This window comes from Protopterus annectens, chromosome 8.part0 (assembly GCF_019279795.1).
Source record: "Protopterus annectens isolate FY-2018-M chromosome 8.part0, PAN1.0, whole genome shotgun sequence".
NCBI classification, from domain to species: domain Eukaryota; kingdom Metazoa; phylum Chordata; order Ceratodontiformes; family Protopteridae; genus Protopterus; species Protopterus annectens.
This window is the reverse complement of record NC_056741.1, coordinates 1896671886-1896696271: the sequence shown is the minus strand read 5'-3', so window position 1 is coordinate 1896696271 and position 24386 is coordinate 1896671886. Positions and strand designations below refer to the sequence as shown.

The following is a 24386-nucleotide window of genomic DNA, read 5'->3' as shown; positions in this document are numbered from 1 at the left end:
CCTAGTTGCATCTAAGGCCATAGCTTACTCCGTTTCATTACTGATAAATAGATCCATTATTGAACACACTACTCCATCCTTGTGGAAAACATTATACATCATTCCCCTTCACAAGGGAGACCCCTCTACTGACCTCTCAAATTACTGACCCATTGCCATCCTGCTACCCCTAGCTAAGATTCTAGAAAGATGTGTTCATCAACAACTTCTTACCCACCTTCTCACCAATAACTTTGATCCAAAACCCAACATGTTTTTTGACTATCCCGTAGCACCACCACTGCCCTAATTAATTTCACCAACACTGTTAACACACACAGAAGCCAAGGCAAACTAGTTTCTGCCAGCCTACTAGATTTATCCAAAGCATTTGATACAGTTTCCTACAATAAGCTCCTAACCTGCCGCTCTGAGCTCAACATGGACAACCTCACCCTGCTGTAGCTGAAAAGTTACCTAGACAACCGCCTTAAGTCAGTCAAATGGCATGACTCCGTATCCCGCCCACTCCCAGTCATACTTGGCGTACCTCAGAGTTCTGTTCTCAGCCCCCTTCTCTTTAACATTTTTACAAATCAACTTCACCTAGCAACCACAAATGCTGAAATAGTACAATATGCTGACGACACTACTCTAATCTGCTCCACATCTAATATCCAGCTCCTCCAACAAAACACCCAGGAATCCTTCACACAGATAGAAAATTGGTTAAACAAATCTCAACTGATACTGAACCCCAGAAAAAACCCAACTGTTCCACCCAAAAAAGACTAATGGCCTAACTACCTTCTCTATATTCTCAGCCAATAAGACCCTCATTACCCCAGTCTGAGAGATCAAATTACTTGGGATTACAATTGACCATCAACTAAAATTCAATAAATATTTATCCCTAATTATCTCCAAAGTCCACAAAAAGCTAGGTACCCTTTATCACTGTAAAAAATACCTTACTTCCAAATCTAGAACTGCTGTAGCCAGAACCCATCTCCTATCTACATTACTTTATGCTTCTCCAGTACTAACAAATCTAATTAAGACTAACCTCAACAAACTTTCTACATGTTAGAACAGAATCACCAGATTTGCTACCAACACCAAATCATGTTCCCACCACTGCCAATCCCTACTTACTTTACACTGGCTTGAACTCCCCAGCCTAATATGATACTATCACCTCAGCCTAGCTGACCAAATACTATACTATCCCGATAAAACCCCTGCCCTATCTGGTGTACTAAATGTGTACAACTCAAATAGACAATTATTCTCCACCAATAAAGCCTTGATAGAAAAAAATTCCACGTAAAAGCACCTCTGGTGAATCTCTCTTCCCTAACGAAGTTGCCAACACCCGGAATAGCCTCCCTCCTGACACCAGACTACAAAACAGAACTTCCACCTTCAAACAACTCCTTAAATCTCATCTTCTCACCAACCAGCTATGCAACTGTAATGGCCCACCATAAACTCTCACATCTTCGTAGGAGTGCAGTTCTCCCTAGGTTTCTTGTAGGTTTAAGTGATCTGCTCAACATTGCTCATTTCCTTAAACTTCCTGTGAACGTTACTAATGTGTACCATAAATGCTTTTTGTAAATATTGAACATATGTTGTCTTTTTTCTTCCCCTTTGATGCTCTAACGCTATGCTCACTAAACAATCATATCACAATATATCTCCTGTGTTTAGACGGGGCTCCCTACAACATTGTTTTAACTTTTGTATCTCCTGTTCTCTACAACATTGTTTTAATTCTTGTAACATTTTATTAACTTCTGTGTACATATCAAAATCTGTAACCTGTAACTATCACTACTAAATATTGTTACTATTGTATTTTTGTGGAGCTTTTCTCCCTGGACCTCTGCTGAAAAACAACACCTGTTGTCCAGTTGGACTATCCTAGTAAACAAATGTCAAATAAATAAAATAAAAATAAATGCAGCAGATTAAATTCAACTGAACAGTTTAAGAACATGCAGTAAAAAGCTAAATAAGGAAATAAGTGGGAAGAAGCACAGATACGTAAAAGCAGCTGAATAAAGGGAAGAAGCACAGATACGTAAAAGCAGCTGAATAAAGGGAAATTTTTTTGTAAGTGGGAAAGGAGGAAACAGATGATAATTCAAGTTTAAAAGACTAAAGGGGAGGGCCTTCCCAGCTGATCTCTCAGTGCTCAATAGAATGAGCTGATGAGATGGAACTGGGAAGAATGTCCAAAGTTACATTTATAGTAGGGGCAGGCAACTCAATCCACCAACTAAACCTTAAATGAATAACTTCAGTCTGAAATCAAATGCAGAGATCTGCAGAGATCAGCACTACAGCCAAATAAAAAAAGGTAATCTCAAAAATGGGCATGTATAGAAGTAAACTTTATTTGGCTGCAAAAAAATTATTTTGGCGGCTCTGAGCGTTGCTTCCATACGTGCTGTGATTTCATATATTGGTTTACATATTTTTACATTATATAGTATATGAAAATTTTTCAGATGCAATAACCAAAAACTATTTAACTCGATGTTAAAAACAGTCTACATTACATGCACACGCGCACACACACACACACACACACATATATATATATATATATATATATATATATATATTACATACATACACACACACGCATATGTATACATGTGTGTGTGTGTGTGTGTGTGTGTGTATATATATATATATATATATATATATATATATATATATATATATATATATATTAAGAAATGAACTTCGTAACAATAAAAGCATTCAAAAAATAGTAAATCACACCAACAACTCTTGTAGAACTTTAGCGCTTTCGTCTTATTTATTATCAAGAAGAAGTCTTGATAATAAATAAGACAAAAGCGCTAAAGTTCTACAAGAGTTGTTGGTGTGATTTACTATTTTATGAATGCTTTTATTGTCACGAAGTTCATTTCTTAGTTAAAATTTCTTCTCTTCGTTCAATTTTTTTTGAGTGCAGTTAATTTTAAATATATATGTAGACTTTCAAAACCAGGTAGTTAGACTTCCAGGTGGTACTAAGATGAAAAGAGAACTGAAATAAAATTTAGCACTTTCGTTCCACTTTAATTTGCATGGAATTTCATCAGACATAATCCAGTCTCAGTTACAAGCCAATATTTAAATGTATCAAAAGCTCGCCAAAAAACACATCCAACAGAATGCATTAAGTGAAGTTACATCACTTCCTTTCAATTATAAACAATAAATTATTGTATATATACAAAATTAAATCTTTACTAACATCAAATTTATAAAACCTGTTTATTGGATTTAAATACCAATATATTAATTATAGGTATCATCAGAAATATATTTAAAAGCACAACATTTATAAAAAGTTTAATTTTTAAAACACATTGGTCCCGTTGAGCTTGGGAAATTTATCTGCTCTAGTGAGAAATTGCCACTTTAATTCTTGGACCTAAAGAATATTATTACAACTGGCAACAAAACTGTCCATGTGAACTCTCTCAAGAATTGAAAAATGAAATTTACAGAACCCTGCACAATCGGTGCTATGTCTAGTCAAAGAATTTCTGAGGTCTCTATTTTTAATAGCTGTCACGTGTTATCACGTGTTATCTAATCCTAATTCTAAGTTTACGAATACTTTTACCAATATAAAATTGCGTGCAATTGCTACAAATTTTAACATGTACAATACTATCACTCTGAGAGTTGAATCTCTCTAGAAGTCTAATAACTATATCTAAATGCCTAAATTCTACAGTGCTAACATTACTAATAAAATGGCATTGCTTACAGTGTCCACAGGCAAAAGTTCCTTTTAATGTTATTAAAAATCTGATGGGTAACTTAACCATATACGAAAACTCCCACCAACACATGACCAGGTTAGCAAATGCTGGTGCAAATTTTGCCCCCATTGCTACACCTGTGCTGTACATGGATACAAGGGAATCCATAGTGGCCAGCCTAAACCACCCCAACATAGTTCACCAGTAACAGGGAAGCCATTAGTTCAGGTACATGACCAGGATCAAGGTTTAGATGTTTTAAATGTAACTAGAGGGGTCATGTAGCATACAGATGTCCACTGAAGCAAAGTGGGGAACGAAAGATGGGGGAGCCAGCAAGTGATATTAACAGTATGCCTGTGGTAAGTTGTCTGGAGACAACACAGGTACCAAACTGTCACCAGAGTTTGTATCATATCTTACTGGATGGAAAAAAAGGCCACTGCTAAGAGAGACACGGCCTCTGACATAACTATTGTGAAGCCTGCAGTGGCTAAAGTGGAGCAGTACTTGCCTGGGCAGTCCACTCCAGTTAGAGCTTTAGGAGGGACCCCATTCCAAATACCTTTGGCCATGGTTCACCTTGACTGAGAGGTTGAAAAAGGAAGCAAGCAAGTTAGGTATGTCTGAGGATATCCCTGCGGAAGTTTTGATTGGGAATGATTTTGATAATGCAGTACCTTATGTGCATGCAGTTACATGCAGTCAGGCTTGGAGACAGGAATGTCCATCTGGTAGCCTGGGAGAGATGCAGACAGACTCCACACCTGAAGCCAGAGCTGGTGATGTGGCTATTTCAGGGATGGAGCTACCCTGTAGCAGTGAGCCTGAAGGTGTGCTACAGCTGCTGATAGGTACTGATGCTCCTTTGGACAGAGTGGCTGCAAGGGCAGATATGAGTGGTAGTACCCAGGCTGACAGTGAGGCACCACTGTCAGAGGATATCAGAATTTCCTTTAGAAGGTGAGCTGGGAAGGGTCACAAAGGTGGAGTTGAGACAGGCTCAGCTCTTGGACCCTACACTATGACGCTTGAGGGAGGTAGTTAATGAGGCACCTAATGCTCAAGCATAAGTGGGAGTCTGTATACTGGAACAAAGGGTCACTGTAGAGAGAGTGGACCCCTGAGGAAAGGCTAGAGGGTGAGGTAGCCATAGCCAAGACATTCCTTTTGCAGGTCATATGGGCATAATGCATACTAAGAGACATATTATGCAGAATTTTTACCAACCTGGAATTGCAAGGGACATAACAGGGTACTGCAGGACCTGTGAGCAGTACCAGAAAGTAGGCAACATGATCAAAGCTCCTTTGGTGCCTTTGTCTGTAATTGAAGAGCCATTTTTAGAGGGTAGCTATGGATATTGTGGGTCCTCTGAATACCCCAAAGTTTCAAATGGAAGAAATATATCCTAGTAGTAGTAGATTGTTACTAGGTACCCTGAGGCAATGTCTCTGTCCTCCATCAAGGCAGAGAAGGTGGCAAATGTTTTGTTAGAGATTTTCTGCAGGTAGGTTTCCTGAGAGAAATACTGACTAACAAAGGAGTCAATTTCATGCCAGACCTGCTGGCTTGTCGATGGGAGCTCTGTAGGGTGAAGCACTTAGAGACCACCCTCTACCATCCCCAGACTGATGGTCTTGTGGAGAGGTAAACTCTGCACTAAAGACCATTATAAGGGTATTTGCAGACAAGTTTAAGAAAGAGTGGGACAAATATTTTCCCCATCTGCTGTTTGCATAGAGAGAGATATCCCGGGGGATTTCCCCACCCAGGATAAAATATGTATAGTAGTAATTCTGTGTTTAAAGATCATGTTGAAAGGAATTTGGGTTGGTTTTCTTATTACACGTTTTCTGCTGTTGCTGAACCATCCTAACCCAAGATTAATTTTATATGCAGTGACATTTTAATGCTTTGAATTTGTCAATTGCTCTGTTATGTGGAATAGTATTGAATGCCTTGGTAATGTCAGTTTAAACAATATATACTATTAGTCCTTCATCAACTGCAATTTGTGTTCTCTAGAAAGCATGTCACAAGTTTCAAAAGGCAAGCTTTCATGTTAAGCCTTCACTGTTCCATATCTAAAAGCAATACATCCCCCTTTGTCATGTTGAATAAGGTTCATTGTGACTGTGTGTAATATTACACAGAATATGCTGGATCTAAAATTTTTATGTTAGTTATTTTATTTTTGTGGTTCCTTCTTCCCTCATAAATACCACCTTGATACCTCAGTGCCCTACTTTCCCACTGTGTCTACGAGCTTTCTCCTTGTCTCCAACCTATTCCAGTGTTGTTGGGACTCGCTGTGATTCCTAAGAGAGTCCTGGTGGCTCGATATGTCTCTCCATATATCTAGAGGGGTTTTTATTTTATGCCCTTCCTGCTTCCCCACTTCCTTGCAGCAACATGGTTTCATCCAAGGTAGGTCTGCAATGTGGACAAGCTGTGTATCACACTGCCTTTACAGCAGATCAATCCAGCCCACCTCCCACCTTATGGACCATGACTTCTCAGCCTCCAGTAAGGATTATTGCAAAGAGATGCCCAGTACCACCCTTCCGCCAGGATAGGCCTGCCAATTCCTTCTTGCTACTCTATGAGTCATTCAAGCTGCTAATCAGACCCTGGCCTTCTGGGTCATAGTCAGGGCTTTATCTCTATACCACCAGAGTGGGTCTGATGTGACTCTGTCCTTTCTGAATTGATACTGCTATATCCTGTTGCCATAAGTCATGAATGTGTCCAGATGTTTACATTTTATTTAACATGATTGATGTGATTTAGTCTGGTTTTCCTTGATTTTTTCATAGGAAACCACCAGGTATGTTGTTTGATTCCATAGAACCCAAATTTCTAATTTTATTTGTGTTAGCATTTGTCATATCAGCATTATATAAGGGAATGATTCTGTTACACCTTGACAGATGTCTTTGCTGATCTTGTTTCAGCTAGTATCTTTGCTGTGTCCTGTGCTACATTGCTTATTGCTTTCAACTTTTGAGGTCAAACTGACTTTATATTTAGACCAGGAAGATTTGACAGGAAAATAGGCAGTAATCTCAGCAATGGTAGTGTTTGAAAGTCAAGAAGCACTTCTTTTTTTTCTTTTGTGCATCTTATTAATCTTGTGATTCAACAATTGAGTTTTTTGAATTTACCTACTTATTTTGTGTCTTACCAGTATATATTCATGACTGCAAAGGTTAGTATTAATATAGAGGTCATTAATAGTACCCTGAGCAGATTTATTTAGCTCATTGAGGAGAATACCACAGTCATGTTTAATAAGCATGTTTTTATTATTGCATTTGAGTTTGCACTGGTAAAGTCTAAGAATGATTGTTTATGACTAAGTTTAATTTTAGTGTGTTTGAGTTAAAGATGAGAGAATAATGATCTGTATAAATACAGAAGGTATTGCTGCGGGTAGACTTCATTATGTCTCTGCCAAATTGAATTGATTAACCAGTTAAATAATATGCAAGCATAATTCTTTCAATGCTGGGTATTTTACCCATTTGATTTGTGTATAACAGACAATATTTGGATTATGTTTTGATTTATTTTATATCCTGGAGCTTAGCTTTTAAATCTCCATACCTGTAGGAATAATAGATTTTCTACATTGAATTCATGTAAATATTAATTCATAATCGCTTTTTTATGAGAAATTTATGTTTCTAAGTTTCCTTTTATGTCACTATTGTCCATCAAAAGAGCAAAAATAAAGGAGCTCTACCCTAGAATTTCTGATATGCATTTTCAATCTTTATACCGGCCTTCAGTAGTGTTACAGATATCATCATCTTCCATGCAGATGAAAGCTTCTAAACCAATAATTCTATTGTTGAAATTTCCACCTTCTGGCAAAGCCATCATAACTTCTGACTTTATCTTATGCATATTCTGTTTTTGAATTTGACAGGGTCTAAATAGAAAACATGGGAACTTTAAAAGTCCCCTTCAGTGAGTTTGGATTTCTATTTACAGCAATGAATATCCTTTATCAGTACAAGTAGGACAGTTTAATTCTTTAGTTTTTATTGTCTGCTGATAATATACAATGCATTAGTGTTGCAGGGATTTATGGAAGGAGTGTAGATTGTTATAAGTGCATGATTACATCCCACACCTTTTATATTGATTATTGCCAAAGGGGGATCCCTAACTCAGACGTTGTTAATTAAGGGAATCCTTAGCCCAGAATTTACTATCAGCGGTGCTTTCATGTCATGTTGTTATGTGCTGAATGGGTTTATAATCTTTTACCCTTCTCGTATGACATGCTGCTTATGCAGTAAGTAAGTAACTGATTGCCAGAGGCAGTGGCCTTGCATACTCTTTGTCATTTGTTAATAGAGTCAACATATATTCTTGGCTATGAGCAGAATACTGTGTATGAGCTTTGATGGAGACAATATAAATTTAAAAAAAATCTTTTCTATGTTTCACAGTGAAAAGAGAAGTTTGCAGGATAAAATATGAGCATTATGCTGATCGAATCTCAGAACACAATTTAATAAGAATTACAGCCCTACTATCACAGAACGGTAAAGATGAGATGATTCTGTCAGAAAAGGATATTGTTCTTGCAGTCCCTCAGTTAAATATAAAGGTAACATCATGCTGTTTTACATTTTTCCTTTGTATCCTTCTGAATTCAGGTCACTACTACATCAGCTTGTATCAGTTTTTCCTTTTGGTAAGATTACATATTTGGATTCATCTGACAGGTGACTATCAGTTAAAACTGATGTATTTGTTTTACTACAAAGGTTGTTCAGATAAGCCCATTTACCCAGTTAACAAGTAGAAAATAAAAACATAATTGCATGTGTGATGTTCCTCCTCTGGGCCAGTCATCAAGGAGATTCAATCCTGACCACTGACATCAGTGGGAGAACATTCACTTTGAGAGGAAAAATTGACACACACAGTATTTTCAGATGCAGCTCTCTGCACCGACCACAATTTCCCTTAAGAGCTTACAGGGAATGAACACTCTAGTTCTGGGGCTGGACTTCTTCTCCAGGCCCCAAATAAGACTCCACACTGACCACCTCAGAGTTAAGTCCTCAACAGGGTGTTCCAAGCCAAGTCTTCCACCACCCTCTGTGTGAAATCAGTGCTCTGTGTCCCTGTTCCAAGTTGCTGACGCGCACACTCTTTTAGATTTGATTTTCTCACGCACACACACACACACACACACACACACACACACACACACACACACACATACCTGAGAACGGCTGGCACAGATTACTCACTTTTCCACCTCCACCCAGACTGTAAGGTAGATTCACTGCCACCAGCCAGCTACTTTAAGGCTCTTACCAGGGTACCCAATTACTCTTAGTAAAATGAATACTTATACAAATAGTAATGTTCAACCAAGCAGCAAGACTTTCAGGAGCATGCAGCCACAGTGGAACTAAATAAATGCAAGTACTCTCAAAGGTTAAAATATTTTCTGAAAGACCAGCCACAATTAAAGTTTTAGCTATATTTAATAATAAATATTAAAAAACATAAAAATACTGAATATCTGTTTACAATAAACACCAGAGTTTCATACACAGGAAATATTTAAAAAATCACCGATGGAAAGACTCATACAGAGACGGGAAAAAAAATTAAGTAATCTCACTATATTTTCCTAACTGAAGAATTATTGTTCCCTACTTACTTGCTAGAGCAAGGCAAGATGAAGTAGATGAGTGTCGTTGTCAAGTTCCAAAAACAGTGTGCATCTATCACATTTCTCACTAGCATTCAATCACCATTTCAGTGCTGGCTACCAAATGACATCACATCTGGTCATCTGACTCTGTGGTTCCCACACTACCCCCTCACTAGATACTGAGTTAGGATTTGGCACCAATGTATCATAATGCACACATAGAACTTTAGCTAAAGACAATACAGCAACTAGAAGCTATACAACAATCTCAACACTTATAACCATCCTGCAGAAAGGCTTTTCATAGACATTGCGTCTCTGACTGCATTAATACTTGTGAGATGGAATCTTGGTGACCTAAACCAAGTCATTTAATTTCAGGCTATTTTTCTTAAGGATAGCTGGGCTGAGCTTAACCCCTTCCCCTCTGGTATCATGTGTTAAAATATATACATTTCAGCAGTTAGAACAATACAGCCTGATATACATTTATATTTATTTTCTGTCTAGCAGGTACCACTGTTGATACATTTTTAACACATGCAACTTTATAAATATATTTCTAACACAAGAATCTGTACAAATCAATTTGATATTCAAATGATATATAATTCTTTACAAAACTCCAGCTAGCTATGATGGCATATGTTACACATGTACTGCTCTACTCCCTTGGCACAGCTGGTACTACCTCACATCATCACAGCATGTGTGAGGAAGACTGGTATAAAGTAGGAACATTTTATGTTTTTTCAAAAGGAAAATACATGAAAAATAAATTCGCTGATTTTATAATAGTATCAAATAGTATGTGTGAGTAATTGTTTAAATTTTAAAAGTAAAGGAAATTTCAGTTAGGTTGCCTTTGCAATAAGTGTATTATATGAAAGAAAATGTGTAAAATGGAATGTAACTACATTTGCTACTTGTAAATGTATTTCAGTTTAACAATGAAACTAAACCTTTCCCTACAAATGTATGCACTGTTACAAAGAGTCCTGCTTGAAGTTTCTGGCCAGTTAATATGTAGTGATATCTTATTTGGAGTAGTTTGTTGGGACTCTCCTGCTCCCCCACCCTTAGGATCCTATAACTGTGGAAATAGGAAAGCATCTTCTAAAATGCAAACCAAAGCCAATGAAAATTGTTTGAGGGCTTGAAATAGATACTAACAATTCCGAAAGTCCAAAACTTACAGCTTTTATTGCTTTGCCTTGGATGATGCCCTTGAAGATTGAGGTAAAGCTGCATTGTACTGTCTGTAAGAAATCTGAAAATGTTATTTTGAACTTAAAAAACAGAAACCATAAGGGCACAGTATGCATTTATTTTAACATGTAAAACAATTTACTTTAAAATGCAATGCTTTCAGATCCAAATAACCCTTCCTCAGTGCTTCCATTCTTAAAATGAACAAAATGTTAAAAGAATTTGTGGAAAGGGGGTATGAGAAGGATGCCCTGGAGGAGATTAAGATGCAAGTGATCAATGATAGACAGTATCATGCTAGACCCTACTTTACACCACAATGTTTATGAGATCCCAGAATAATATTAGATGTAATAAAGAATAACCATTGCAATATGTGACAACATATACAAGATCTGTACAATGTGTGAAACAGATTATTAAAAAATTGGAGTATATTTGATAACATGCCAGAGCTTAAAAGAAATTGTTGGTTTTGAAACCTCATTTTAGTTTTACAAATTGTTCTAATTTATAAAGAAGGTTGTGCTATAAAGATGCACCATCCTATATTAAAAGTCACGTATCTGATAGATTGGAAACTTTTTTGTGTTTTAACTGTGTTAGCTGTAAATACACAATTAAAGAAAATTTCTTTTCATCCAATTTTGAAGAAAATGTGTGAGTTCTCTTGTTATGCAGCTTGTAATACAGTGATTGTAGTTTATCTTGCTACTTGCGAAAAATGTACCTCCTTTTAAAACGTAGTTGGAGACTAAAAGGTTGTATTACTGAGCATTATTCTAAAATACCATGGACAAATTCCCACCAATGCCCTACAGAAACATATTATGAAGAGAGGTGAGGGACATGAATTTTATTTTAGAGTTGTTCAAACTGTATATAGGAATTGGAGAGGGGGAGACTTAAACAAGTTAGAAATTTGTGAGTATAACTGGATCATACACCTGCAGGCTGATATGGATCTAGGTTTAAATGCTCACATTACTATCCAACCTATTCTAAAAAAAAAGAAACAAATGTGTTTGCATTAAATATTGTAAATTTGTATATATTTTATTATGTAGATAGTTATTTCTAATTTTTGTATTGACTTGATTTTGTCTTCATGCTTTTAATAAGATATTTTTATGTAATTGTTTAGATGTTATTGCTTTAAGATTTGGGTATGGCTGTGTCACATGATATGAACAGGTTTTATAAGAGAGAGATTCAATTTTATGAATGGAAGCACTGAGGAAGGGTTATTTGGACCTGAAGTAAAGTGCTTTCTGTGTTCGTGTTTTTGGCGTATCCTAAGCCTGTGGTTGTATTTCACTTTTGCACTTTATTTCTCTGCAGTCTTGGTTAACTGTACTGCTGGTCATTTTTGTTGTTACAGTATGTATTTAGCCAGAAGCAGATAGTTGCTGGAGCTGTTTCTAAGAAATTTTAATTAAAGTGTAAGGATTTAAAGATTGGAAAGTGGTCAATGTACCTCAGATGCTGTTTGAGTGTTTTGGTGTTTGTCTACACTTCATGACAACTTACTGTCATTATCTTATTACTTCAGACATTTTGCTTGACGATATTATATTTAAGCATTGGGAATTGTATTTCAGGGCTAGACATGTATGTTATATTTAGTGCTTGTGTACACTTCATTTCTTGTTTTTTCTCACTGAGCATTCTGTGAAAGACCAGAGAATCTCAGCAGAATTTTTTGTGCAATGCTTGTGCTTTTACTTTTGGAGGAAGCATAAGTTTATGTGCTGCTTGTGAGCACTTGCTTGATAACTTATCTCTTGAGTGACTCTTCCCACCAGTGATTAGAGACAATCAAGTTTCTTCCTTGGCTACAGCATGAAATCTTACACTAGTCTTGCTCTTTCTTCTCCCACTGTTACAAAAAAAAAATTAGTATAGGGATCCTTGCCTAAAGCTGCAGGCTCAAACATTGTTTCAGCCAATGGTAGGTAACTCAGCAGTGGTCACTTGTTTCTCAGACCACTTACTGATTTCATAGGTTCCCCTGGTGTAGCTACTTCTCCTGCCATGGACCGGAGGGTTCCAGTGCCCAGTCTGGGCATGGAAGAACCATCTTCTTTGGGTCTAGTAGTTTCTCTGGGGCATTCATCTTGGGCAAGAGGTGTCTTCCCCCAGCCCCTCCAGAAAGAAGTGCTATCTTTCAGTTGGTCTCCTTCCAGGAATGCCCCTAAAAAAAGGAAACAAAAGGTTAGACATTGGTCATCTAAAGATATTTTGTTTGTTCATGAGGATAATCGTCTTACCTTAGCCAGGGATTTATTGCAGGCTTTCTATCCTGGAAAGTAGGAATCCATAACAGAATACTAACTAGGTCAGTATCTTCCTTAGGAAAATGTCAAAAGATTCTGACATAGAGACACTGCTTTTTCCTTGTCTGATTCTCAACACCCAAGACCGTGATTCAGAGGAAAGGTTGTCCTCTCCAATCCCATTAGAGGAGTTTTCCTTCAAAGACTAGTTCCAGAATGAATTATGTGTTTTGGGGGAACAAGTGGATGTTCCCCCAAACTGAGGAGGTATTATGTTGTGCTGCAAGTGAATCTACTTGATGCTGCACCCATTCATCCTATTATGCCAGCCTTAGAGGATGTGTTAAATGCTGCCTGCAGTAATGCTGACCCTCCAACTTCAGTCCCCCCAAAAGGTATAATGCTCATTACTACCAGCCATTCCCCTGTAGACAGAAAGGTAGGGTATTAGCCAGATTTCATTAGAGAATTTCCTTTTTAAAGTTTATTCTGTCCGGTACTGACAGCTTGTGAGATTGTTCTCCAGACTTGCTTCAGAAGGTAGTCATGTATGAAACCTACAATTTCTTAACTGTCTCAGGTGTCTAAACCTGCTTTGAAGATTGTATATGACTGTGCAGATACTGTGTCTATGGCCACTACTACCACTGCAGTTTTGAGAAGACATGCAGTGGTACATACTTAAATGTCTTCTGATGAAGTAAAGTTTGAGATTTTAAACTATACTCTAAACAAAGTGGTTTTGTTTGGCCCACAGAGGGAAATTAATTCAGAGACTTACTAAGGCTTGGGAGGAAATTAATTCAGAGATTACTAAGATTTGAGAGGATCCACATTATAAATCTTACAACCCCTCTGCTGTTTTTTTAAGACAAAGTAATCGATCCCTGGTCATCTTCTGGCAAACAGGAAAAAAAATGACAGCAGGAGGGGAACAATTAAAAGACTGGGTTCTCTTCCAGACTAGGGAGAGATTTTGCCTGCAGAATGACTGTGCTGGGATTTGTTCCCCCCTCCCCTTTAGTCCTTAAATCTCTAAGTCTGTTCCGTATCCTGGCTGTCAGTTTTCCCTTTAACTTATTGTTTCAGACTCTTTGGTACTAATAGTGGCTCAGGAGGGTTACAGTTAGTGACGGACTTAGTTGGCTCAACCAGCACCCTGTGCCAGTGCAATGAACTAGTAACCCACCCACCCCCCCAGCTCTTCAAGTTAAAAAAAAAAAGGTATGCTACCAGTGCCTGGCCAGGAGCCAATCAGGTTCCATTTTTGCACCCTGCTCCGACCCTCCTTCCTCTCATTTTTGTGAAAAAATAAACAATTTCTTTCTTTTAAAATGTACCAAACCACATGCTACAGATTTTGCAAGCAGTTGCTGCAGTTTATACTCTGCACAGAGTGCTACAGCACTCAGGTTTTAATTAAAATGATAAATGCTTTCAACTGTAGCAAACATTTGCTTCAATGTATTAAGTACTTGCTAGAGCTTAGACCACAAAGGGACTGCTATAGCACTCAGGTTTGACTGCAAATGCAATGCCAGCTTTTAAAAGCCTGTATGCATTAAAGATCGATTGGGATTGGGCACGCCCAATACTTTACTCCATGGGCAGTTGCCCCTCTCACCTCCCCACCCTACTGCAGTTGGCACTGACTGGAGACGTACCTCACTGGACTATATGAAGAGAGACATGACTGAGCTCTCTGATTATGTGTTTCAGGCAGATATGTCCCTAGCCTTAAGCAGCATTTTACCTTCGCCTAGAATGATACCTCAATACAAACAAAAAATGATTGATTTCAGCAATTGTATTAGTTTCTGATGTCATTTAAAGGTGATCCAGTATCTGTCAGTGTGGGATGATATGGCTGACAGACCTCGATGCTTTGCCAGAGGTGGTCTTCATCTGTCACTCCTGGAATTTTGGTTAATAGCTAAAGCTGTTGCCACCCCCATAGTGTCTTTTTCAGGCGATGTCACAAGAACAAAATTCACAGCGGAAAGGTACCCTCTAGAAACAACCTCAAGATTACTCTTCTAAACGCTGGGAGTCTAAACCAGAAACTGCACTCACTGGAAGCAGTCCTCACCTTGGAAGATGCTGAAATTTGTGCAGACCTGGTTTAAGGCTGTGGAAAGCACCCTATCTATATCAAGTTGCATTTCCTTCCATATGTTCAGACCACAAACTGAAGGCATGAGAGCTAAAGGAGATGGTATATCAATATTCATTAAAGATAAATGCATCTCTAGATTGGCTAAACAGCATGATTTCCTTGAATTACTTCAGGTGCAATTGACTGTAGGTAAGACCCCTCTTCTTGTCATTGCCAGCTATAGTACCCCCTCCATGAATAAGGACATCCACTCAGTCTACTTGGATCTACTTGAGTCAATCAAAGTACAACCAAACACACTGGTTTTGGGTGACTTTAATTACCCATTCATTGAGTGGGTAAATTATACATGTTCTAACTCGCTCAAAGGTTCCTTGATTTCATAAACTTCAATGCCCTGGACCAGCTGATTGACACATTCACAAGGGGCTCAAATATCCTGGATCTGGTGTTCACTAACATGGGGGACCGCTACAACAACTCAATGTGTGGCCATCCCTAGTGAGATCTGATCAAAAATCAGTCTTGCTAGAAGTAACTATAATGCAAGACCCCCCCCCCCCCCACCAACAACTAGACTAAAAAACTTCTCCAAGGCCAATAACAACCTCTTACGTGACAGCATGAGTAGCTTCATAGCCCCTATCCCCACTGATGGTACAAACACCTATGGTGAGTTACACACCAATGCTTTATAGGAGTACCTATACAATTGTATTGGCTCTGACGTACCTGATAGAACCAAATCAAGATCTTCAAGGAAAAACAAGCCTGCCTGGTGGACAACTGCCATCAATAGGCTATACAGCAGGAGAAAAAAAATTGCTGTCTAAGAGTAGGAAGGAATGGACTCAAAACGGGAAAAACTCCCTTCTCAACTTAAACAAGCAAATAAGACTCCTAGTGAAGTCCTCCAAAGCTAACTACGAATTTAAATTAGCTTCGCTAACTAAGGATAACCACAAGGCGTTCTTTGGTTACATCTGAAACCTCAAAGGTAAGGCTCGGATTTGAGCTGAACTTGTAGTTAATGGTACTACATATACAAAACCTGTGGATATAGCAGGCCTTCTGGCTGACAGGTTCAGTGAAAACTTCACTCTCCTGTCCCCACCACATATACCCCAAAGCATCCCTAACACCTGTCCCCCACCTAGTATCTCCAAGAAGCAGGTCTTAAATACCCTCTCAAAGGCCATAAATACAGCCTCTCTGGGACCAGACAACATCCCAGGCTGTGTTCTACATGGGTAGGGAGGGTGGCCTAATGGTTAAGGTGTTTGCTTTACAAACACAAGGTGCAGGGTTTGAGTCTCAGAAGGGATGATGAACCTATGAACCTATAAAACAGGAATTATCATCACCATTGGGCACACTTTTCAATCACAGCCAAAGCACTGGCTTCATCCCAGCAGATTGGAAAACAACTACAGTCATCCCTTTGCACAAAGGGGGTGCATCCGCAGATCCCAGCAACTACAGACCCATTAGCCTGACCAGCCTCATCTGCAAGGCCATGGAACAAATCACCATGGACCTTATTAACAAAGATGTAGGAAAGCTAACGTTTGACCCCACCCAGTTTAGCTTTGTCAAGAGGAAATCATGCCCGTTAAACTTCGTGGACTTGTTCGAGGCAGTCACCAAAGCTGTAGATGAGGGCAAATCTGTGCATATGGCCTACCTAGATGTAGCCAAGGCCTTTGACACAATCCCCCACTCGGGCATCATTGAGAAGCTCACTCAGCTGGGTAGCAACCCATATATTGTCAGGTGGGTTGCAAGCTGACTCACTGATAGAACTCATACGGTCAAAATAGGGGATTCCACCTCCTCCTCCAGAAGACCTGTAACCAGTGGTGCTCCACAGGGTTCAGTTCTGGGACCCCTACTGTTCAGAATCTACTTTCTCTGAAGTACAGGCTAAACCTAAAGGACTGTGGCTGACAAAGTTTGATGATGGCTGCAAATTGAGAGCGATCATTGAAACACCTAGAGATGTCAATATCCTTTAAGAAGGTCTTACGCAGACTAATGACTGGTGCCAAAGTCATGGTCTTAAACTTAATGCAAAAAAATGCATTATTATCTCCTTTGGCAAGGATGATATTCCTGCAAACTGCCACATCAATAGCAATACCGTAAGCACACAGTCAGTGGTGAGAAATCTGGGCTCACAGGTTGACAGAAACCTTAACTTCAATCACCATGTCTCCACAGTGGTAAGAAGGGCATTTTATGTTGCTCATCTCATAATTAAAGGCATTGCTTCCAGGAAAAAAGAGGTTATAACCCCCCTGTACCCTTCCCTCATCAGGCCAATAACAGAGTACAACGCTTCCTTTGGTATGTTCCTTTCCAAACACCTACAGCAATTGGAGAGACCACAAAGGTTCTTTACAAAGAAAGTTCAGGGTCTTCAAGATCTGTCTTATGTGGACAGACTGAAATCATTGTCACTTTACTGTGTGTCATACAGACTGCTCAGAGGTGACCTGTGCCTTACATATAGAGTAATTTATGAGTCAGGTTTAATGGAAATGGTGCACATTCGCAAGTCAAATGGTACACGGATCACTCGCTCAAAGGACCTTAACCTGGTATGTGACATCAACAGCACCTGCTAGAGAGACGTATTTGTCTCACAGAGGTTGCCCCACCTTTGTAATAAGCTTCCTATTCATGTTAAACAAAACCACTCACTGACCCTATTTAAGCGTAATATGAATGATTGGATGGGTAACTAGAAATTCATCCCGGGGGTACCACCTGTGACCCTCTTGGACTGGGGCAATAGATGCTGATTTTTAGTGTCTGCTTGAACCACTCACCCTTGGGAACTGAGGATGAACTTGGCTAGGCTTGTAAGGGGCCCTGGGGCTGTTAGCCTAGTATCCTCCTATGATCCTGTGAATACACCTACCTCCTTTCAGGGGAATTCCTCCTTACTCTATGAACTAAATAGTTCTTCAACACATGCTTACCCTAGGAACCATACTGCCATCGCTGTTAAACCAAAAGGAGAAAAGTTTCTGCTCTGGAATGCTTCTGGTTTCAAAGAATGAGCTTTCCTGGATACCAGTTCTAGATCTTTCCTTTCTCAACCAATATGTGAACATAGCGATATTCAAAACGCTGTGTAACCAGTCATTTCTCTTCTGAGTTACATTTGAACTATAAATACTTATCACATTCCCATAGCCACAGGCTTCAGCAAATTTCTCAGATTCTGTGTCTGGGTCATATTGTCATTTCTCTGCATTGCCCCCTTAGTTGGATACAGCTCCTAGGCTGTTTTATAAAATGTCTAGCTCCTGCAATAGCCAATTGCAGACTGCAAGGCATTGACATTTTTCCATACTTAGATAACTTACTGATCTTTGCATAGTCTTTTGCCAGATATCAGGAGTTTCTTCACTCCTTAAAAATCTGAGCTTCCAGATACATGTTCAAAAATCCTCCTCAACTTAGTCACACAAAATAGTATTTTTAGTCTACCTTCTGATATCTCTTCAAAGGCATTCCTAACACATGAAAAGGTAAATGGTATCTAGAAACATTCCTGGTCCTCTCCAGTCATAGGATCATAGGAAGTTACTAAGCTATTGGCCCTGAGGCCCTTATAAGCCTAGCCAAGAGTTTAGCCCATGTTTAAACAAGTCAGCACCAAAGCTCCTTTCCAGCAGGGACACAGGTGGAATCCCAGGGGTGTATTTTCTATTTCCCATCCAGTTATCCAGGTTGCGATTGAAAATGGATAATGAGGTACTCTGCTGGATGTGGAAAAGGAGTCTGTTCCACAGATGGGGGGAGTCTCCGGGATACACATCTGTACTGCCAACAAGTCCTAATGATGTCACAAACCAGGTTGAGGTCGATCATACGGGTTACTCGAGTTGAGCTTGACTTGCGGATTTACAACAGTCTCATCAAGGTGGGGTCTGAGATTGCTTTGTATGCTAGACAGAGGTCACCTCTGAGGAGTCTGTATGAAACTGAGTAGAGAGACAGGGCTTTTAGCCTATCTGTGTAGGGAAAATGTTTGAGGCCCTGGGTTCTTCTGATGAGGAACCTCTGTGGTCTCTCCAGCTGCTGCATGTGTTTTGCGAGGTACATGCTGAAGGGGGCTTTGTACTCAATAATTGGCCTTATAAGGGAAGAATACAGGGATGATATGACCTCTTTGCCCCTGGATGAGATACCCTAACTTATGAGGTGGGCCATGTAGAAAGCTTTCCCTACAATGGAAGCAATATGTTGGTCAAAAGTCAGGTTGCTATCAACCTGGATGCCCAAATCCCTCACAACTGATTGCGTGCTTAGGACATTATTAATATGATATGTGCGGAAGTCACTCCCCCCAAAGGGGACAATTATGCATTTTTTGGCATTCAGCTTGAAGCCATGTTTCTAGCACCAGTCATTTGTTTGGGTGAGACCCTCTTGGTGGACGTCTACATCACTTGGTGGAAATAATGACTGCGCCCAGCTTGCAGTCATCTGCAAACTTGGTCAGCCATAGCCCACTATTTTGGCCTGCACCTCAGAGAAGTATATCCTGAATAACAGAGGCCCCAAGACCGATCCCTGGTATACGCCACTCGTTACGGGTCTACTGCTTGAGGTGGCTTCCCCTATTTTGATTAGGTGGAGTCTAACAGTGAGCCAGTTTGCTACCCATATGATAACATATGGATTGATGCCTAGTTGAGAGGGTTTATCTATTATGCCCAAGTGAGGAATAGTGTCGAAGGCTTTGGCCAGGTCAAGGTAGGTGGTGTGCACTGTCTTCCCCTCATCCATGGCTTTGGTGACTGTCTCAAAGAAGTCAACCAGATTTAACAGACATGACCTGCCTTTGACAAAGCCAAACTGTGTGGGGTCAAGTGTTTGGAGGTTGCCAGTGTTGCTGTTAGTGAGGTCCATGATAATCTGTTCCATGGCCTTGTAGATCAGGCTAGTTAGGCTGATGGGTCTATAATTTCCCAGAATGATGGACACCTTTGTGTAAAGGGATGGCAGTGGCTGTCCTCCACTTGGCTGGGACAAAGCCTAGGTACTCAGGCTTTGGTTGAATAGGGTGCCTAATGGTGCTGCAAGTTCATTCCTGAGTTATTTGTAGGATACAGCCTGGGATGTTATTGGATCCCATGGAGGCTGTATTTTTTGCTTTTGAGAGGGCAGCGATGACCTGTTCCCTAGAGATAAGGGGAGGGGGCAGGTACTGGGGATGTCCTGATTTACTGATTGGGGGGGGGCAGAGGGGTAAAGGGGTAAAGTTTTCACTGAATCTGTCAGCCAGTAGGTTGGCTATATCTACAGCATTTGTGTAAGTGGTGTCCTTGACCACCAGTTCTGAACAGATCCGGGTGCTTCCGTTGAGATTGCAGACATATGTAAAGAAGGCCTTATGATTGTCTCTAGTAGATGTGATCAATTTAGACTAGAAGTTCAGTCTGAGGTTTCAGCCAGAGAGTATCTCAGGATTCTAGGTTCATGGTTTCTGTGATTTTCTTCATTCCTCTTACTAGGTTGTACATGAGAAAAAATCAATGGTTAAGAAAATGTGGACCCAACGTTCTCATCCTGTAGAATTTTCAGATTCCATTCTTGAGCTTTCTCAAGAAAGAACTGCATTGGAAGAGGCAATAAAAGGAAACGGGACTTCATGACAAGTACTGTAGGACTTGAATTTATGTTATTTGAGAGATTCTGCAGCAACTTGGAGGCATTAATAGTTATGCTGATTATAAGATCACATTCTATATATGTTGTTTACTGATTTACACACATTTGATTATTTAAACATTTCTCTTTTTATAGGCCAGCCATTATAACAATTTATTTTGAACATGGTTAATTTTAGTTGTTGAATATGGTGAATTTTCCACCTCTTTATGCTTATTCTGTATTGGAAGCATATAACTTGTATCACTTTGGATAAGTGATTTTTGGCCAACTTTGAATTTACCTGTTTGGACTTTTACTGTCTATAATACCATAGCTATTGTTCTAACCAATTAGGGCACTGTTTAGTACAGTGACAATACTATTTGTTTGCATCTGAATTTATTAGCTTCTTAGTCAATATCAGTAATGATGGCCATTGGTATCATATATCCAAGTTTTGGTTAGATTGCAGATATCACCAGGCATTTTATTTGGGCCTACTTTGATAGGGGTTAGGCCCTTTTTTTGACAAAACATTCCCCATGTGTTTTTTGTTACAATAGGTTTTTGACCAGTCTGAGCACTGTTACTGGACACTTCCGTAACACGATATATATTATATATTTATACACATTTTGGACTTTTTTTAGTCTCATTTGTTTTCTGACAGGCTTGTGTTCTCCTTTCATATAATTTGTTAATAAGGAGACGTAGCATTTGATACTTTGTGATCTTGCTATTATTGTCTCTTGTTTTTTGTAGAGCCTTTTGACGTAGCAGATTCCGGGCTATTATTGTTGTATTTGGCTCTATTTTCATTTGGTTGATTTGTGAGTGCTTGATTGTTTACTAAATGGATCTCTTAAGTTTGGTCTCCGGATTGTCAGCTGACCGTGAAGACCTGGGAGCATTTGGTCTTGGTCCTGGCATTAAAGATTCTGATATAGCAGAACCAATGGGTCTGGAAACCATGTGTAACATTGGTTTTGATAAATTACATAAACATCTTAGAATATTAAGGACAAATGTATGGCACTCCGAATTATTCAAGGCATATATTGCCAAAAATATAACTCCACGGGGTTTGAGAGTGAGAACACAGCCTCTTGTCAGTGAAGCGGATGAGGCACTTAACAGTGAATGGGCTGATATTCAGCAACAAGCCACTATGGCCACTATGGCCTTTGTAAAAGCATTGGGCAAATTTTATGACCGTATAGTGGATCGGGAGGCTGATACTGTGCTCAAACTGGCCAGTGACGTTAAACCTTTTGAGGGGCAATTATTTTTTCAAAAACAACTCACCAAAGTGGCTAATGATTTAAATAATTTGGAAGAACAATTGAAATCCAGAAAAATTAAGAAGTTTAATCGGGATCAACATGATTACCAAGGGGGAAACCCTTTTGGTAACAGTACCAAACATATGAGATTTTTCTCATAATCAACACGGCCATCTAAGAGAAAAAGACCAAAATCAATATTGAAGAACCGTAATTCTGATACAGGTTCATCTACAGATGATTTTTCATCTTGTGCTGAGAATGATGCACAGACTGCATCAGGCTCACCGTCTCCCAAAAGGACCCCTTCAGGGGACCCTTTAGGGGCAAATACCAGTGTGGGGGGGGTAGAAAACACAGGTCAAATAAAAAACATTCAGGGCCTACTCAAATTGGCAATGCAGAAATAAATGCTTTGCATAACCAAAATGTCTTGAATTTGTCTGACTATGTATTAACACCAATTGAATTGTTTGTTCTTAATAAAGGCCTCACATTTGTACCTGGCTTTTTTATATCTGAGGATGCTTTAGCACAAGATGTTGTGTCTTTCTGTAGATTACTCAATTTAAGATTATTTTTCAGTAATGAAGGTAATGATTATACTCAAGTCAAATTTTTTATCATAAATCACAATTTATGCCTCCTATGCATCCGGTTGTACAGCAATTCCAAAATAACATTCTCAAAGATTTACATTTCTATAGAACATATTTATGTTCTAAACCGAACAACATTACACGGACTGAACAACTGGCTATTGAACAACTACGGAAAAATCATGATATTGTTATTATAGCAGCTGATAAAGGAGGAGCAGTAGTGGTTCTAAACTGGCTAGATTATGACCAGGAAGCAAAAAGACAACTCTCAGATAAACAATACTATCTTGAAATGGCCATTAATCCCACTTTTAAATTTAAACAAGAAATTGATTATTTTTTTGATGCATGCCAGGGATATAGCCATCATTGATAGTGATATTATATACCAACTCATGATTCAGGACCCAATGAATCAATATATTTACTTCCTGCCCAAAATACACAAAGATCCTGTCAACCCTCCGGGTAGACCTATTGTGTCAGGCAAGGGTTTCATTACGGAACCCTTGTCTCTTTATCTTACCAAGCAAGTCAAACCATTGTTATCCTTTATACGTTCGCATTTACGTGACATGACCAACTTTTTGCAAATTATTTCCGAAACGCAGCTTGAATCTGATTGGCTTATGTGTACCCTAGATGTGAGTGCTCTGTATACGAATATTCCTCATTGTGGTGGTTTGGAAGCTCTAGCATATTGGTTTGATATAGCAGGATTATATTCAACTGAGTACAATGAATTCTTGATCGGCTTGGCTGAACATGTCTTGAATAATAATGTTTTCTTTTATCAAGAAACCTGTTATTGGCAGATAAAGGGAACAGGGATGGGGTCTTCTTTTGCCTCATCTATGCTGGTCTATTTATGGCCTATGTTGAACGTGATCTCATTTATGATAGCCATAACAACATCTATTTGCATCAAATGGATATTTGGAGATGTTATTTGGACGACTGTTGGTTGGTGTGGAAGGGTGGAGTTGATGATTTGTTTGATTTTTTGGTTTATCTAAATAACAATAAATGGGGGCTACAGTTTACAGTACACTATGACATCAGTACTATTACTTTTTTAGATGTACTGATTAATAGATTGCCTGACCACACTTTAGATACCAAGGTATTTAGAAAACACCCTGAATATAATACTATCTTACATGCCTCTAGCTTCCACCCACCACATATTGCCAAAAACATTCCCAAATCACAATTCATCAGAATGAAAAGGATATGATCTGATGAGTCTTCTTACCGTGAACAGAGTAAGGACTTGACCAATAGATTTAGATGCAGGGGCTACAAAATGGGACATGTTCTTGATGCCAGTAACAAGGTTAACAAACTTAAGAGGGAGGATTTGTTATGCTATCAGGAGCACAACCACAGGGTTTCACAACCAATCAGGTTTACCATGACTTATGGTAGAAATTCTGACACGCTTATAGAGAGTGTACATAGGCATTGGAATACATTACAATATAACCTTGAGGTTTCTAATGTTATTCCTGAAAGATGTCTTTTTTCTTTTAGAAAGGGTAAAAATCTGGGCGGTTGTTTCAATCATTTCAAACATCCACATGATTCAGGTACGGAAAATTATATACAAACCACACTAAGGGGGGATTCTCATGGGTTGCTTTCCATGTGGCCATTGTTCTAACTGTAACAAAGTCAATAAAACCAAGCAATTTTCCAGTAAAAATTCTTCTGTGGTGTATGATATAAATTTTTTTGCTAATTGCAGTTTGGACTGGGTCATTTATTT

At 39.0% G+C, this 24386-nt stretch overlaps 1 protein-coding gene across 1 annotated transcript in view; it reads left to right on the top strand.

Moving 5' to 3' along the window:
* Window positions 1–24386, top strand: part of LOC122808581 (protein-glutamine gamma-glutamyltransferase 2-like) — a 565300-nt gene that overhangs the window by 435699 nt on the left and 105215 nt on the right. Inside the window, exon 13 of the mRNA XM_044079538.1 lies at window positions 8237–8397. Within this exon, the coding sequence (XP_043935473.1) occupies window positions 8237–8397 (161 nt within the window). The remainder of the gene's footprint in view (window positions 1–8236; window positions 8398–24386) is intronic.